Here is a 17,505-nt window from a genome sequence, read left to right on the forward strand (position 1 = left end):
TCTCCAGCCTCCTTTCCTCACTTCCTCCTTCCCATTTGGCACACACACTCCAGCCAAAACTGAACTGTTCCTCACGCCTGGAACAACCTTCCCATCTACATGTTTCAGCCCCGGATGCTGAGGCTTCTCCCTTATTGTCAAATTCTACACTGTTTCCAGGCTCAGCAACATCAGCCCTTCTGGGAAGGCTTTCCAGAATCGCGGAACTGAGTCCTATGTAAGTTCATATCTAATCTCTACCCCTGACTAGCTGTATATTTGTGAATTCTTTGAAAACATCAGCATCTGTGTCTTGCTTGTAAGTAATATGGAAGGACTTATCCTAACCCATAGCGCTGATAGGAGGACTGAGAAGGGCAAACAAGAAACATTGGCACTAACGCCATGTCTCAGGTATATCCACAATTCCTTCCTTACTTGACCTATGGTCATTTCTTCTACTTACTTACTTATAGAAATGGAGAGCTATTTGGGAAAAACAATTTCAGCTAGATCTGTAGTCTAATTTTTACATGAAAATAAATTCTAAGATGGACCAAAGTTTTAAATGTAAAAAAATGAAACAACATCTGTAACAACAAATAAATAGAAGAAGGCCGGGCGCGGTGGCTCAAGCCTGTAATCCCAGCACTTTGGGAGGCAGAGACGGGCGGATCACGAGGTCAGGAGATCGAGACCATCCTGGCTAACACGGTGAAACCCCGTCTCTACTAAAAATACAAAAACTAGCCGGGCGAGGTGGCGGGCGCCTGTAGTCCCAGCTACCCCGGAGGCTGAGGCAGGAGAATGGCGTAAACCCGGGAGGCGGAGCTTGCAGTGAGCTGAGATCCGGCCACTGCACTCCAGTCCGGGCGACAGAGCGAGACTCTGCCTCAAAAAAAAAAAAATAAAAAAATAAAATAAATAAAATAAATAAATAAATAAATAAATAAATAGAAGAAAAGACAAGTGAATTTATTCATGAATTTGGAGTGGAGAAGGTCTTTCTAAACAGGGTACAGTAAAATACCCAGAAGCCAATGAATAAAAACATTGATGAGTATAGCTAATTTAAAGCATTCAATGTTTCCACAGCAAAAAAACACAAACATAAAAATTAAATTATATCATACCAAGAAAATAGATTTGCAACATATATTATGAAGGGCTGAAACTTTCTTAATTTACAAAGAGCTGTTTTACATCATCAAAACCTGCTGAAAACTCTAATAAATGTAGGCAATTAGGTCATGTATCAAATCCACATAAATAATAAATATGAAATGATCAGTATCACTTATGAAGAAATATAAAATGAAGCAAAGAGATACTATTTTTTTTAACCTATTGGGCTGACAAAAGTTAAAAAGAAAATATCCAGTGTGGATAATGGTATAAGGACACAGGCCTTTTCACAGGCTGTTTTAGGGGATTCAAATTGGTGCTACCTTTGTTGAGTACTTAGAAATATTTACTAAAACACGAAAATGCACATTCCTTTGACTTACCACTCCCACTGCTAAAAACTGAGCTTAGAAATAAGTTCAAGACCTGCATGGAAATAAGCTAATTGGTCTACGACCATACCACCCTGAACGCACCTGATCTCATCTACTCAGAAGAAATAAGCTAATTGCAAAATTTTTTGTAATGGGAAAAAATATAAATAATTTAGCTACTTGTCAATAGATGATTGGTAAACAGAGTCATGACACATATAGTCAATTCTATACAGTTATTTAAAAATTATGATGTTTTCCAGGTATGATGGCAGACGTCTATAATCCCAGCAGTTTGGGAGGCCAAGGTGAGAGGATGGCTTGAGCCCAGGAGTTCAAGACCACCCTGGGCAATATAGTGAGACTCTGCAAAAACAGAAGTAAATAATAAAATAAAAAGAATGACATTCGCAAGCATATTTCTAAGAAATATTAAGTGGGAAAAAAGTACAGAAGGAATATGTTTCCATTTGTATAAATTTGAAATGTGTGGGTGGGAGAGTGTGTAGCAATGGACACACATACATGTAAGTATTTTTCTGGAATAACACATAAGAAACTGAGAAGTGGTTACTTTTGGGAGAGAAACTGAGTGGGGGAAGAAGGGGACATGTAGACACAGAGTGATATTTTTATTTTATGCTTTTCTGAACTCTTGAAAGATTGTAATCGTGTCCCTTAATTACTTTTATTTTTTCTTAAAGATATTATTCATTAAGTAAAGTTGATCCTCAGATTGTATGATGTGATGTGAAATCCCAGACAGAATAGACTTCCTTTACTTCTGCTCTTGCCTGCTGTCAATAATAGGAAATTTGCGTTGGTTTTCCTTTGTGCCAAAGGCCTAGGAATGCAGTTCTGTTTTCATGGAATATTTTCTGGTTGCCATATTTAGATGCCAAGGAATATCTGCTACAGTGTGAGAAATCTTGCTGACTGATATATTATTTTCCCCTGAAATTAAAGGCATGTGTAGAAATTAAGGTCCACTTAACTTTGTTCAGCTCAGCAAGTACATTTGGATATTCTTAGTTCCAATCCCTTGTTTGCAGGACTCAAGGGCAGAGATACTGTTATTTGTAAAGTGGAAGAATGGATGATGGAGGCTGGGCATGGTGGCTCACACCTGTAATCCCAGCACTTTGGAAGGCCGAGGCGGGTGGATCACCTGAGGTCGTAAGTTCGAGACCAGCCCAGACAACATGGTGAAACCCCCGTCTCTACTAAAAATACAAAATTAACCGGGCATGGTGGCACATGCCTGCATGCCTCCTTCCCATTTGGCACACCCACTCCAGCCAAAACTGAGGCTGAGGCAGGAGAATCACTTGAACCCTGGAGGCAGAGGTTACAGTGAGTCAAGATCACACCAGTGTACTCCAGCCTGAGCGACGGAGTGAGACTCAGTCTCAAGAAAAATAAAAAAAGAATGGATGATGGAGATATGGAAGGACAAAGAAAGAACAGAAGGATAGAGGGAGTATCTTCCTGGTCAGATAAGCGGATTCATTTCATTCCCTGGTCCTTGAGGCAACACTGTCATTTTATCATTCAACCAGACAGATGCTGAAACTGCTCTTTCAGAAGGAGTCTCTGCCTTCTACCTTTCCAGGCTTTCTCTTGTGATATTTTCTTGGAATCTGCCTCTAAAAATCTTAGATTGTCTCCCAAAGCCATGCCTTCACACAGCCAATGCCCAGTTTCCTTTATTCATACATGTCTCTAATTTCCTTTTTCTAGTACTGAGCAGTGTTTGACATGAAGTCCTGTTCTTTTGTTCCCCTTTGACTAATCTTTGGCTTATATTATCCAGCATTTTTTTTTTTTTATATTTTCTTTCCACAAATATATTGACGCCTGAGTGCCAGGCACTAGACCTGAGCTAGGACCTAGTCTTCAGAACTTTGTGCTTTACATCTAAATTTTATCTGCATAACACACAGCTCATCCATTTGTGGGTCTTTGTTCTGTTTTTCAGCTAGGAGAACTGGAAAGGCACAAACCTATTTCAAATGGTCCATTTCAGCACTAAGTAAGATTTATCAATTGGTGTCATAAAAGTGCAGTTTACTATTATGTGGGAGTTCAATTTTTTTTTTTTTTTTTGGGATAGAATCTCACTGTGTCACCCTGGCTGGAGTGCAGCAGCACAATATCAGCTCACTGCAACCTCCACCTCCCGGCTTCAAGCAATTCTGCCTCAGCCTCCCAAGTAGCTGGGACTACAGAGGAGCGCCACTACACCTGGCTAATTTTTGTATTTTTAGTAGAGACAGGGTTTCACCATATTGGGCAGGTTGGTCTCAATCTCTTGACCTCATGATCCACCCGTCTTGGCCTTCCAAAATGCTGGGATTACAGGCGTGAGCCACCACTCCTAGCACTAGATATTTTTTAGAATGAAGAGCTCATGTATTGCACAATTGGAACTGTGGGTGATGGATAAAAATAAAACACATATAACTTTCACAACAGCTACTTATACTGTTACAAAGGGAATTAGCCGCGGTATATGTGACCTTATGAATACTTTGAGATATTGTCAACCCCATCCTCAAAAGTGATCTAAAAATGTCACATAACATTTACCTTCAGCGCTAACACCTTAAACACCGGCAACACTTTTTTTTTTTTATTAAATGAAAACTGAAAATATTCCTTTAGATGGAGGCTACCACCACTGATACAGTCATGTTTATAAATCAATGAAATCCATTTTCTAATGCAAAAATGTGGCTCTGTGAGCTGATCGGTTGCTAAAATTTGAATGAATTTAAACTTACAAACAATGGAAAAGGTCTTAAGTCTCACTCTGGCTTAATACCCCCCAACCCCGTAACTGTTAGGGGTCATCCACACAAGTACTGTTAGGGGTCATCCGCATGAGTACATTGGGGCTTATTGGGGCTTTCTGTCATCACTTACGTCATATAGGTGAGAAATGTGCTAAGGGGCTCCAGGGAATGATTCCGGAAATACTCAAATTCTCCACATAGTCTTTTCCTCATCTCGGTATCAATTTTGGAAACAGTAAGAGGATTTGTTTGATTAGCCAAAAAGTTACCATAGTCAGTAGTCTGGAGATGAATTTTCAGGTCTGAAATTAAATAAAACCCAATTCAGGTTAAATTTTGAGCATACACAAATAGCTTTTTCAACATTACTTGAATTCATGCTAATTTTATGGTACATACATACGTATTATCTTATTAGGTTTTAATATGAAGTCTAAATATGATTTAAACTTGATCTCTAAAGCAACAGAAAATGTAATGTGAATATGGATAATCCAGCACACCACAAAATGTGTTTTTTTTTTTTGTTTTGAGAGGGAGGCTCCCTCTGTAGCCCAGGCAGGAGTACAGCGGTGCGATCTCAGCTCACTGCAACCTCTGCCTCCTGGGTTCACGCAATTCTCCTGCCTCAGGCTCCCATGTTGCTGGGACCACAGGTGCATGCCACTATGCCCAGCTAATTTTTGTATTTTTTTAAGTAGAGACAGGGTTTCACCATGTTGGCCAGACTGGTCTCGAACTCCTGACCTCAAGTGATCTGTCCACCTCAGCCTCCCAAAGTGCTGGGATTACAGGCAGAAACCACTGTCCCTGACCCTCACAAAATATTTCAATTACCTAAGAAGTCTGGTATTATTTAGAAGGTCTGAAAAAAAAAAAAAAAAAAAACAACAACAAACACCTAATCCACAGATGGCAAACAGGTTTTAGTCATTTGGAAATAGCTACCTGGGAAACTGTTGAGGATACTAATGCTCCATCCCAGCTTGATGAAAAAGATAAATGTATTAGTAGTAGCTACCATGGGTGTGGGGGCAGGTGGCATGGGCAGTCATCGCTGCTCTGTTTCAGTATCCTTTTATTACAGATGAAGAAATTGAATCTCAGTGGGACTAAATGGTGGAATTATCTAATGAGATTGAAGTAGGAGATTAGTCCCCTTATTCTTATAACCCAGCATCGTTTCCACCAGACCATGCCATGCATCTGTTAAATGTCATCCATTTTGGTTGCCAGGTAATTGGATTGAACTGAATTTCAGCTTTGTTGATTGTCACTTCCTCCTGAACAAACCATGTGTTTTCTAGCATCCATACTTCAGTAAATGCTGACCCAACCCCACTCTAGAATTTTTTCCTGCACCCCTTTTCAGATTGGCTTATTATAATCTACCCTTCAAGGTCTGGTTATAACATTAAAATAATAGCTGCCAGTGATTGAGTGCTTATTAGGTACTAGGTACTATACTGAACTTGTATTACCTCATTTAATCCTCAAGGCAATTTTATGAGGTAAAAATGATTTCTATGCCTTTGTGCAGATAAGAACACTGAAGTTCAGAGAGGTTAGTAACTTGTTCAAGATCACATAGATTAAAAAATTAAAAAATCTCACTTAGATAAACTGTGATTCAAAACCAGGTATACCTGGCTTCAAAGTCACTTAAAACTTTATTTTATTGCCAACCAATTCAATTAGATTATCACTTGCTCTGTAAAGATTTAATTATCTCAGGCAGAATTATTCATTCTCACTCATCTGAATTTGAAAGTACTTTGATAAAACCTCTAGCATAACATCTATTATAGGATATTATATAGTCTTAAGCATGTTAACCCAGAAGGCAGTTACACTATCTTAGTTAAATCTTTTATCTGTGACTGCTTGTGCAGAACCCAACATGTAAGTGTTATTGCATATCTGAGTGTCTAAAATGTCCTTGGCAACATCCAGCACACATATGGAGCTTATTGGATCTTCATTCAAACATTTATTAAGCATCTATTACATGCTGCCAACTACAGGAGACCCAAAGATAGACCAGACATATTCCTCATTCCCAAGGAAACTCACTGTTTGGTAAAGGAGGAGGCAGCCACAGATGATTCAAACAATGTGTTAATTCAGTGATAAAGATAAGGTCCTTGACTTATGGGAACATAGAAAATGAGACCCAGATCCATAAGGACAGGAGCAAGAAGCCTAGGAAAGTGTCTTGAAGGAGATGAGCCTTAGAATACTATGTTAAGAGTGGAGGAAGAGGGGAGAAAGAATAAGAATAGGGGCAGGCATTCGATGACTTAGTACAGGTGTGGTGTGTGCAAGGAGCTCAAAGCAGTTCAGTGTTGCTGAAGCATTAAGTGGGAGAGAAATAAATTGAAAATAGAACTCCCATATGATCTAGCTATTTGGATATATACTACTGGGTATATATCCAAAGGAAATGAAATCAGTGTGTTGAAGAGATATCTGTACCCCTACATTCATTACAACATTGCTCACAATAACTAAGACATAGAATCAAGCTAAGTGCCCATCAGCAGATGAATGGACAAAGGAAAGGTGGTATGAATACACCATAGGATACTGCTCAACCTTCAGAAAGAAAGGAATCCTGTCATTTGTGACAACTGAGAAGTAGAGAGTAAAGTAGTGGTCATCAAAGGGCGAGGAGTGGGCCAGGAGTGGTGGCTTATGCCTGTAATCCCAGCACTTTGGGAGGCAGAGGTGGGAAGATCCCTTGAGCCCAGGGGCTCAAGGCTGCAGTGAGCTATGATCACACCACTGTATTTTAGCCTGGGTGACAAAACAAGATCCTGTCTCTACATTAAAAAAAAAGAAAGAAAGAAAAGAAAAAGAAAAAAAGAAAAAAAAAAAAGACAGTGGGGGACAGGTGAGAGGGTGAGGGATCGGAAAGGTGTCAAAGGATACAAAATTCAGTTAGATTCAGTTAGATAAGAGGAATAACTTCAAGAGACGAGACCTATGGTACAAAATGGTGACTATAGTAAATAACAATGTATTGTATTTTTAAAATCATGTAAATAGTAGATTTTGTGTTCTCCCCACAAAATTTGGTATGTGAATTAACATATATGTTAATTTACTTGATTGATAACATATAGGTCACATTGGGCAGGCTTCCAAATTAACCTGCCTGGCAGAGTTCTTATGATGCCTCTCCTGTTTTGTCCTGTCCAGTCCTATCCCAGAGTAAAGAATCTTACCGTGAGTCCCTCAAATTGTTGATGTACTGATTAATACATAACCTACTGGCACTTAAAAGGACATTGATTTGTTTCTGAATCATCAAATTTTGGTGATTGGTTTCTGCATCATGAAGTTTACTGATTATCTTGCATGTAGACATTGTAGCCTATATCTCATCTGTAGCCAGTGATTGTAACCTCTATATTGTGATCTCCGATGAAAAGAACGACTCTAGTATGAAGAGTCCTCCTCTGTTCTTCTAAACTTTCCCTTAAAAAGTCTTCCAACTCACAGCAGACTCTGGGACACACTCAGCTTTGTTGCTGTGTCTTCCTTGATCGGTCCTCACACTTGGCTTCCAATAAACCTTTGTTGAACTATTTCTGCCTTAACAGACTTAATTTCGGTTGATACAACAACTAATACATATATTAAAACAACGTAGGCTGGGCGTGGTGGCTCCTGCCTGTAATCTCAGCACTTTGGGAGGTTGAGGCGGGTGTATCACTTGAGATCAGGAATTCCATCCAAATCTGCCTGGCCAACATGGTGAAACTCCATCTCTACTAAAAATACAAAAATTAGTTGGATGTAGTGGTGTGCGCCTATAATCCCAGCTACTCAGGAGGCTGAGGCATGAGAATTGCTTCAAGCCAGGAAGTAGAAGTTGCAGTGGGCTGAGATTGTGCCACTGCACTCCACTCTGGGCAAAGGAATGAGAGACTGTCTCAAAAAATATAAAATAAAATAAAACATCATGTTGCATATGATAAATATATGCAATTTTTGTGTGTCGATTTCAAAGGAGCGGTAGAGAAGGGCAGGTAAGAATTGAAGCCAAAGAAATAAGCAGGACTGTCCTAAGGAGGGTTTGGTATGCCATGTTTATCCAGAGATAACAGAAAACCTCTACTGCGAGCTATGAATTGACTGCTCTGGTAGCTGGGGGAGGGTGGATCTGCAATTAGGGACAATGTGGTTCTTACAGTCTTCCTCAGTGTCTGGAGTAGATTTTTGCATCGGAAATGCTGTTTATCTGATGGCAGAATTTATTTGCTCAATTACCTATTTAATTAACTTAAAACAATTCTACTTTGTTGCCATGCCTTATTTGGCTTTCATTTTGGCATTTCAGCTTTTTATGCAATTTGACAGTTTGAATCCTCAGCACCAAGGAATATTTGCCAACAGAAGTGACACAAATGGTATTTCTTTCAAAACCATGATATTTTGCTCTTGTGACATATGTTTCTTTCAAGCAAAATAACTTTCAAACCTTTCAGCTGCCAGGGACATCCTGAAATTAAATGTCTCAGTGTTTCAGACCCTGTAGGAATCTTAAAATACTGTAGTCAGTGAAAAGGCAAATGGAATAGAAGGAACCTCTCTTTCCCAGCACTAAAATGATCCAAGGGATGCTTGCTTTCAGATTCCAAGAGAATCTTAGGGTCTGAAATGCACTCTGGGATGATGATAGATTGTCAATAATAACAACAGTACTCACAGTTTTGTAGTTTTCAAAATGAGTTCACTTAATTTTTGTTCCTGCATTTCCCTAAATGCTTATCTAAACAGGTATGTGAGTAATGAGACTTTGTGGTAAAATACATTTGGAAGGCACGAGCTTCTTTACTGTAGGAGTTGAAAGGCTTTACTACATGAAAGTGATTTCTTCGAAAAGAGTATGGGACAGAACCTCCCAAGCCACTAAAAAACAATGGGCTGCCCACAGAGCACACTTGGGAAAATTACACTACTTTTTATCTAGAAAGGTAGCATGGCAAATGGTGTTTTTTCCTTTTTATTAAAATAAGGAAAAAAGAATGTATTCCAAACTGTAGGATCACCACCAACTAAATCAATTTAATAGGTGTCGCACAGCAATAGAATTAAAAAAAAATAGATTACACCATTTTAACAAATAGAGTCTATACGTAGTGTGAATGTGTGCCTGCATGTATGCACTCAGTCATAATATAAACACGCGTTTTTTGTGGGTTGCAGTCACTGCGTGAAGGGAATTATCTGAGATCACTTGGCTAGCGAATGAGTCACGATAGGGAAGTTAGACTTCATGATTATTGTCTACTAATTTGTTGGCAGACTATTTTTAGAAAATTCCTTTTTACTGGGTGTGGTGGCTGATGCTTGTAACCCCAACTACTCTGGAGGCTGAGGTGGGAGGTTTGCTGAGCCCAGGAGTTTGAGACCAGTCTGGATAACATAGGGAGACCCTGTCTCTACTAAAAATAAAGATAAGTGATTGTCTACTGTTCTATCCAAGCAGCCTCCTGCCTTTCCCCACACTCTGCTGCTGCTGAACTTAGGGAAATTATCTGACTTTTCTGAGCTCAGTTTCCTCATCTACAAAATGGATACAGTCTATGCTTTAGGCTGTTTTGGGGATTAAACAAGGTTGTCTGGTGCAGTGGCTCATGCCTGTAATCCCAGGACTTTGGGAGGCCAAGGTGGGAGGACTGCTTGAGGCCAGGAGTTTCAGACTAGACTGGGCAACATAGCAAAACTCCATCTCTACAAAAGAAAAAAAAAGTTAGCTGGGTGTGGTGGCACATGCCTGTGGTCCTCCTACTCAGGAAGCTGAGGTGGGAGAATTGCTTGAGCCTGGGAGGTGGAGTGAGCTGTGTTCAAGCTACTGCACTCTGGTTCAGGCAATAGAGTGAGACCCTGTCTCAAAAAAGAAAACAAACAAAAAAAGATGATGCGGGTAGGTAAAGAGCCAGCATAGAAAATCCACCACAAAATATTATTTTTTCAATTGTGCCCACCTATCTTCAAAATAAATTGCTAGGGAATTCAGCTTTTATTCTCTAAACCAGAATTTTTCCAGCCAACCTATTGGAACCAACCATCAAATCTGATAATTACTCAGACTTTTAATAAATACACCAGAACATGTACAACCGGACACTTCTTTCTCCATTTTTGCTAATGTACTGCTATTCTCAGGGTGTTGAAACTTCAAAGTCCTCTTTGGTGCTTTATTACTCCAAATGCCCTGCATTTCTTCCCTGATTTCTGCTCCTTACTCCCGTTTTGAATGGCATCTGGCACTTCGATTACTGCAGCAATCTTTGAATTGATTTTCCCAGGCTCATTTCTCCTCATGTGCTCCCCGCTTCAAGTTTAATCTTTCCTAAGAATTGTTTTGGTCCTGTAATGATCCTAAAAATAGCTCGGAGCCACTGAAAAGTTTTAGGCAGATTAAGAACAACTTTTATAAAATTTGTAGAGCGTTTTACCATTGCCAGAGTGGTTTTAGTATACATAATCTCTTAACTTTAGCAATAATCCTGTTTCAGAGATGAAGAAACTGAGGCTCAGAGAAGTAACTTGTTCCTGTTTTCCACGCTGGCAAGTAGTTGACTGAGGTCATACCTGACTCTTGCCCTCATTCGGTGTTAGCTTCAGGATCTTGAAACTTCAAATCAAACCTTCAAGGTTTTTCAGAGTTTTCCCAACCTGAATTCCAGCCTTATCTCCAAGTATTCTAGTATTGCAACCTAACTGGTTTATTCCCCATCCACAGGCTTTTATTTTTTCCCTTTTTTAATTCATTTGTTTTCTCTGCCTGCTAGAATGCCTTGACATCTCAATTCCTCTCCTCCTGAAAACCCATTTCATTGGTCTTTTATCAACCTATTATTCAAGACTTGGTTCACCTTCAAGTATATCTGCTATCAATAGATTTGAACCATTTTTGGAGTTTGAATTTTTACCTCACTTTACTTATTTGTGACATCCTATCAACTACACAGTTGTCTAGGTAGTAAATGATGTCTTTTTTTTTTTAGACAGATTCTTGCTCTGTCACCCAGGCTAAAGTACAGTGGCATAATCATAGCTCACTGCAACCTTGAGCTCCTGGCCTCTAGCAATCCTCTTGCCTCGGCCTCCCAAAGTGCTGGGATTACAAACATGAGCCACTGCATCCAGCCTGTTCTTTTTTGTACTCTCCACAGCTCCAAATGCATTTTTTTCCCACATAAATGAGCCTCAAATATTAGATTTAATTTGTGATTAAAACTTAAGATCTTATAGCAGTGACCCCACAGAACTTCATTACGCAGTCCAGTAAATCTTACTGGGGTTGAAAATCTTCATTTTAATTTTTATTTACCAAAATAAATATTTTCAAAACTGGTGCTTTCTGAAGGAGAACTGGTGCTTTCTGATGGAGTCATATCCAAATGCCATTATCCAAAACCATAAAATGGAAAGAACTATTTCAGGAATTCCAAAGTCTAGCAGAAGAGGGAAAACAAATTCTTGTTGTATATAAACTACAGTGCAGGGGTGTATTTTTAAGATTTACAATTTACAAAACATCTTCAGATATTTTGGATCCTCCCAGTGAACTGGGAGTTAGGACAGGGAGATACTATCTAAAGATGAGATAAGAAAGCACTTATCAGTGCTCACGCTTGTAATCCCAGCATTTTGGGAGGCTGAAGCAGGAGGATTGTTTGAGGCCAGGAGTTTGAGATCACCCTGGGCAACAAAGTGAGACCTTGTCTTTGCAAATGACAAAAAAATTAGCCAGGCTTGGTGGCACACACCTGTGGTCTGCACCTGTGGTCCCAGCCAGATACTTGAAAGGCTAAGGTGGGAGGATCACTTGAGCTTAGGAGGTTGAGGCTGCATTGAGCCATGATCACGCTACAAGCTACTGCATTCCCTGGCTTAGGCAACAGAATTAGACCCTGTCTCAAAACAAATTAAAGAAAAAAAAAAAAAAAAGCACCATGTTAAAGGTTAAGCAGCTTGCTTAGAATCCCAGAACCATAAAGCAGAAGATCCAGGACTTGAACTCAACATGCAGATATTCCCAGCGTGTATTTTCAGATTCTTACTACATGCAAAATACACTCTCAGGCTTAGGGAGGTAGAAGAGAGAAAAGTTTAAGGTGTGCTTTCTGCCCTTAAGAGGTTTACAGGCAACCGGACACAGTGGCTCACGCCTGTAATCTTAGGACTTTGGGAAGCCGGGGTGAGCGGCTCACGAAATCAGGAGATAGAGACTATCCTGGCTAACACCGTGAAACCCCGTCTCTACTAAAAATACAAAAAATTAGCAGGGCGTGGTGGTGGGCGCCTGTAGTCCCAGCTACTTGGGAGACTGAGGCAGGAGAATGGCATGAACCCGGGAGGCGGAGCTTGCAGTGAGCCGAGATAGCGCCAGCATGGGCGACAGAGACTCCATCTCAAAAAAAAAAAGAAAGAAAGAAAGAAAGAAAGAAAAAGAAGTTTACAGGCTGGGCACTTGGTGGCTTACGCCTGTAATCTCAGTACTTTGGGAGGCTGAGGTGGGCAGATCACTTGAGCTCAAGAGTTCAAGACCAGCCTGGGCAACATGACAAAACCCTGTCTCTACAAAAATTAGCCAGGAACAGTGGTCCATGCCTGTAGTCCCAGCTACTCAGGAGGCTGAGGTGGGAGGGTCACTTAAGTCCAGGAGAGGTAGAGGTTGCAGTAACTGAGATCATGCTACTGCACTCCAGCCTGGGTGCCAGAGCCAGACCCTGTCTTAAAAAAAAATAAAGAAGCTTGCAATAAAGCTTATAGAGCTATACATTTACTCATCGGTTAAGCCTGTAACTGCAGCAGCGTCTAGAGCTAGACAGACAAATGTTCTGCCTCAGGATGACACATCTATGCAAATGTCACAGATGTTATACAGGATAGGTTCATTACAAGGTACTGTGGAGCATAAAGTTGAAGCTTGTCAATTCCATCCCATCATAGATACTGTAGAAGGGGGCTTACAGAGGAAGTGGCTTAAATGTAGACTTTAAAGGGAGATGATCGCTTTCCAGGGACGCGGGATAAGGGATGCAATTTGTGATTGAAGGAGCAGCTTTAGAAAAGGCAAAGCATTCTGGGGAAGGGCTTACAAGGTACATCAGCTTTTTAAGCACAGTGTCATTTATCTTGCCTGATGGAAGCTATTGATGAGTGTGTGTGTGTGTGTGTGTGTGTGTGTTTTAAATAGGAAAGAGAATTGGATATGTCTCTTTAATATAAGGCAGAAAAAACGCTATAATTAGAGGTACAAATAATGTCTAAGGAAGCAAAGAAAAAGCTCTTTGAAATCAGTCATCCTCCTATATATTATTTTGAAATTAAAAATAAGTAATAGGTGTATATACGGGTAAACAGTGACAGGTCCCTATGCTTGTAACTCACCTACCCACCACCCCGTGCCACTCATTCCTAGCTTCACGTAACCTCTATTTTTAGTTTCTTTTTAATCCTTTCACAGTTTCTTTGTATCTAGGCAATCATATAGGAAGTATATTTTTAAAATATATCCCCCTTTTTACTAAAGAGTGCCATGCCACACCTGGTTCTTTCCCTTGCTTTTCTGACTTAATGTATCTTGGTAATCTTTCCATATGTCTCATTTTAGACTGCTTCCTCATGTGTTTTTCCTTTTATATGCAGAATATTCCATTATGTGAATGTTCCATAACTTACTTAACTTATTCCTGGCTGGTTGTGGTGGCTCAGGCCTATAATCCCAGCATGTTGGAAGGCCAAAGTGGGAGGATTGCTTGAGCCCAGGAGTTCGAGAGTAGCCTGGGCAACATAAGACCCTGTCTCTACCAAAAAATAAATTTAAAAAAATGAAAATGTATTTCCTGCAGAGGGACACTTAATTTGTTACCATCGTTTGCTATTCCAAACTATGCCACATAAAAGGCCAGCCACAGCAGGTCATGCCTGTAATCCCAGCACTTTGGGAGGCTGAGGTGGGTGGATCACTTGAGGTTAGGAGTTTGAGGCCTGCCATGGCCAACATGGTGAGACCTCATCTCTACTAAAAATACAAAAAATTAGCCAGGCATGGTGGTGCACTCCTGTAGTCCCAGCTACTCAGGAGGCAGAGGCACAAGAATCACTTGAACCCAGGAAGCAGAGGTTGCAGTGAGCCGAGATTGCGCCATTACACTCCAGCCAGGGTGACATAGCGAGACTCCATCTCAACAACAACAACGAACTATGCCACATAAAGAGCCTTGTACAGCTGTCATCTCACATGTGTGCAAGTTTGTCTATGAGACTTGGAATTCCTAGACAAAGTGTATAAGCATTTGGAATTTCGGTAGGTACTACCCAATTGCCATCCTTAAGGGGTTCTCATTTTTCTAATATTTTTATTCTCCAGATGGGATGCTTTTTAGGGCAGAGACTCTATCTTATTCATCTTTACTCTCTTGGCCCTAGCTAGAAAGTACTTACTAGATGGTGTTGAATTAATTCCTACCTGAAGACACAGTTGGAGAAGCTCTGAAGCTCAAGCCCCTTGACAGGGGCACCGTTGTTGGTGAGATATAATCAGCTTTCCTAATTCCCTTCTCAACAAATTGTGGCAAGGACAAAGTAAAGACTTAATCCAGGCCGGCACCTCACGTCTGTAATCCCAGCGCTTTAGGAGGCCAAGGCGGGCAGATCACCTGAGGTCAGGAGTTTGAGACCAACCTGGCCAACATGGTGAAATCCCATCTCTACTAGAAAAAAAAAAAAATTAGCCAGGCATGGTGGTGCATGCTCATAATTCTAGCTACTTGGGAGGCTGAGGGAGAAGAATTGCTTGAACCTGGGAGGCAGAGGTTGCAGTGAGTCAAGATCATGCTGTTCGACACCAGCCTGGGTGACAGGAGCTAAACTGCGTCTCAGAAAAAAAAAAAAAAAAAAAAAAGGCTTAATACAGAATGACCTCCCACATCTTGAGAGCCAGTGGACACTGTTATCATAGGTTTTAGAAAAGACAATTTACTAGTAAACTTCAAGTATTAATTTACTGTTTTGTTTTTTTTGAGAAGGGAAGAATATTTCCAAAAGTCTTATTTGTAATTTTTTAAAATTCTGTTGCTATTGTAGTTCTGGACAGCTTTGTAGTTCTGGACGGCCCCTGAAGACATGCACTAGCCTGGGAAAAGTGCGAATAATTATCAGGCAGCACAAGCAATCTGTCAGGTGATAGTCAGGGTTTGTGTGACTAGTTTCCTCTGGTTTCAGTGACTTTCAACTCAGCACACTCAGCCCTGTTTTTACAGCAACAATGAATCAGCCAGATGACCCAGGTAGACCCAGGCCACAAACCACCATTGGGAAAAAAAGATATGAGAGTCAGGGGAGGATCCAAGCTCAATTCTTACTCTCCCACAGATGGGACCCCTCCCAGCTTTGCTATTGGGAGGCTTTGGGAGCCCTTTGCTATTGGAAGTCCTTTCAAAATAACAGTAGTGTTATTTTTTAAAAGAATATCCTATGCTCCTTTAAAGTTATTGTTTTGGTTCAAAGTCGCTTTTAAAGACCCTAAAGTTTCTTTATAGATACAACTTTAAAGCAATACCAGTGACAAAAGCAATGGGAACTAATTTCCTTCTTCTGTACCTAGGAAAGGCTGAGTCACAGAAGGTCCAGAGATCTGAGTCAAGTCACAATTAGTCAGGGGCAGGCCTCGGAATACATGAGTATTTCTTACTGCACTCAACCCAATTATGCACACAATTAAGCACAATTATGACTACTAACACTTTTCAAACTTTGCTAGATGATCTTTATTTTCTGTCTTCTAAATTTACCCAAAACCTTATACGTTCCTTGCAAGTTGTTCTAAAACAATTTGTTGCTATCAGAACACTTTCCTTTTAAAGACCAGATGACTTAAAAAGACTAAAAGCAAATTTAATCTTGGCCAAGTTAGTTTTTCTTTTACAGAAAGTGCCTGCTTCAACATATGGTATTGGAATGGCACAGCGTAACATGTTCTTTATCTATAGTTTTTATGGTGTATATTTTGCGCAAAAGTAAACTAAAATCCTTAAGCCCTTAGAATTCTATTCCAACAAGTGCCTTTGATTCTTCTCAACTCTGAATCTAGCTCCGGGTGGACTGAGTCTCCCTAAGTACATTCACGGATGCAACTGTTGCATTGCTGTTCACACACTCTTTATTTCTCAACGTTCTATAAAATAATCAGGTAGAACACTCATAATTTTCTATTTCAAAATGGAGTGGACATCAACTCAGCACAGACCTATTCATATATCTTCAATTTATACTCAGGAGGCAATGGCATATTTTTGTGGAAAAGGAGACACAGATAGCTCTATCCATCCTCCATCACTGACAGCCTGTTAGGTGGTCACAGCCATTCTAAGTCCCAGTGTCCTCAACTAACAGAGGACATGAAATTCTTGTTTAGATTAGTTTTTTCAGCAGTCATGATAACCTAAACATGGTTTGATGATTCACGCTTGATATTTCTGGGAGTCTCTGAACAGTAGACTGGCACACAGATTCAAATGTAGTTGAGAATTGGGAGGAGAGAGAGGTAGAAATCATGAGACACAATGACAACAAAGCCATAGAGCACAGGTGGGGTGGCTTCAGGTGGTTTCCCATTCCCTGACGTTGTATAGAAAATTCTGCATATGCCTGATTATATGTGTTTTTCTAAACACAAGCTTTATTTTTGAGATCTTTGAGAGGGTTTGAAACCTTTTCTTCTCTCCCAAACTGAAAATGAAGATACCAGATTCAGCCTACTGTCTACGTAGAGGATAGATCTGTTAATCTCATTTCTTCCTCCTTCTATCTATCATCTTGCCTCAACAAGTCTTTTGATTAAAAGGGACTTTGGCAGAAAATATAGGGAGCAGTTTTTAAATTCCTGATTTTTATCTTTTTACTTTCTAGAATTCTTTTTTTTTTTTTTTTTTCCAAGACAGGATCTCACTCTGTCACCCAGGCTGGAGCACAGTGGTGCAGTTACAGCTCACTGCAGCCTCAACCTTTTAGGCTCAAGCCATCCTCCTGCTACAGCCTCCCAAGTAGCTGGGGCTACAGGCATGCACCACCATGCCCGGTCTATTTTTAAAATTTTTAGTAGAGATGAGGTCTTGCTATGTTGCTCAGGCTGGTCTTGAATTCCTGGCCTCAAGCAATCCTCCCACCTAGGCCTTTCAAAATGCTGGGATTATAGGCATGAGCCA

The 17,505-nt window shown here is 40.3% G+C and overlaps 1 protein-coding gene across 1 annotated transcript in view; it reads right to left on the minus strand.

The window, feature by feature from the left end:
- The window catches only part of ATP6V0D2 (ATPase, H+ transporting, lysosomal 38kDa, V0 subunit d2), a 58,908-nt gene that overhangs the window by 38,966 nt on the left and 2,437 nt on the right, over window positions 1-17,505 (minus strand). The window contains exon 2 of the mRNA XM_011937092.1: window positions 4,404-4,575. Within this exon, the coding sequence (XP_011792482.1) occupies window positions 4,404-4,575 (172 nt within the window). The remainder of the gene's footprint in view (window positions 1-4,403; window positions 4,576-17,505) is intronic.

The sequence above is a fragment of the Colobus angolensis genome, unplaced genomic scaffold (genome assembly GCF_000951035.1).
Source record: "Colobus angolensis palliatus isolate OR3802 unplaced genomic scaffold, Cang.pa_1.0 Scaffold16, whole genome shotgun sequence".
NCBI lineage: Eukaryota > Metazoa > Chordata > Mammalia > Primates > Cercopithecidae > Colobus > Colobus angolensis.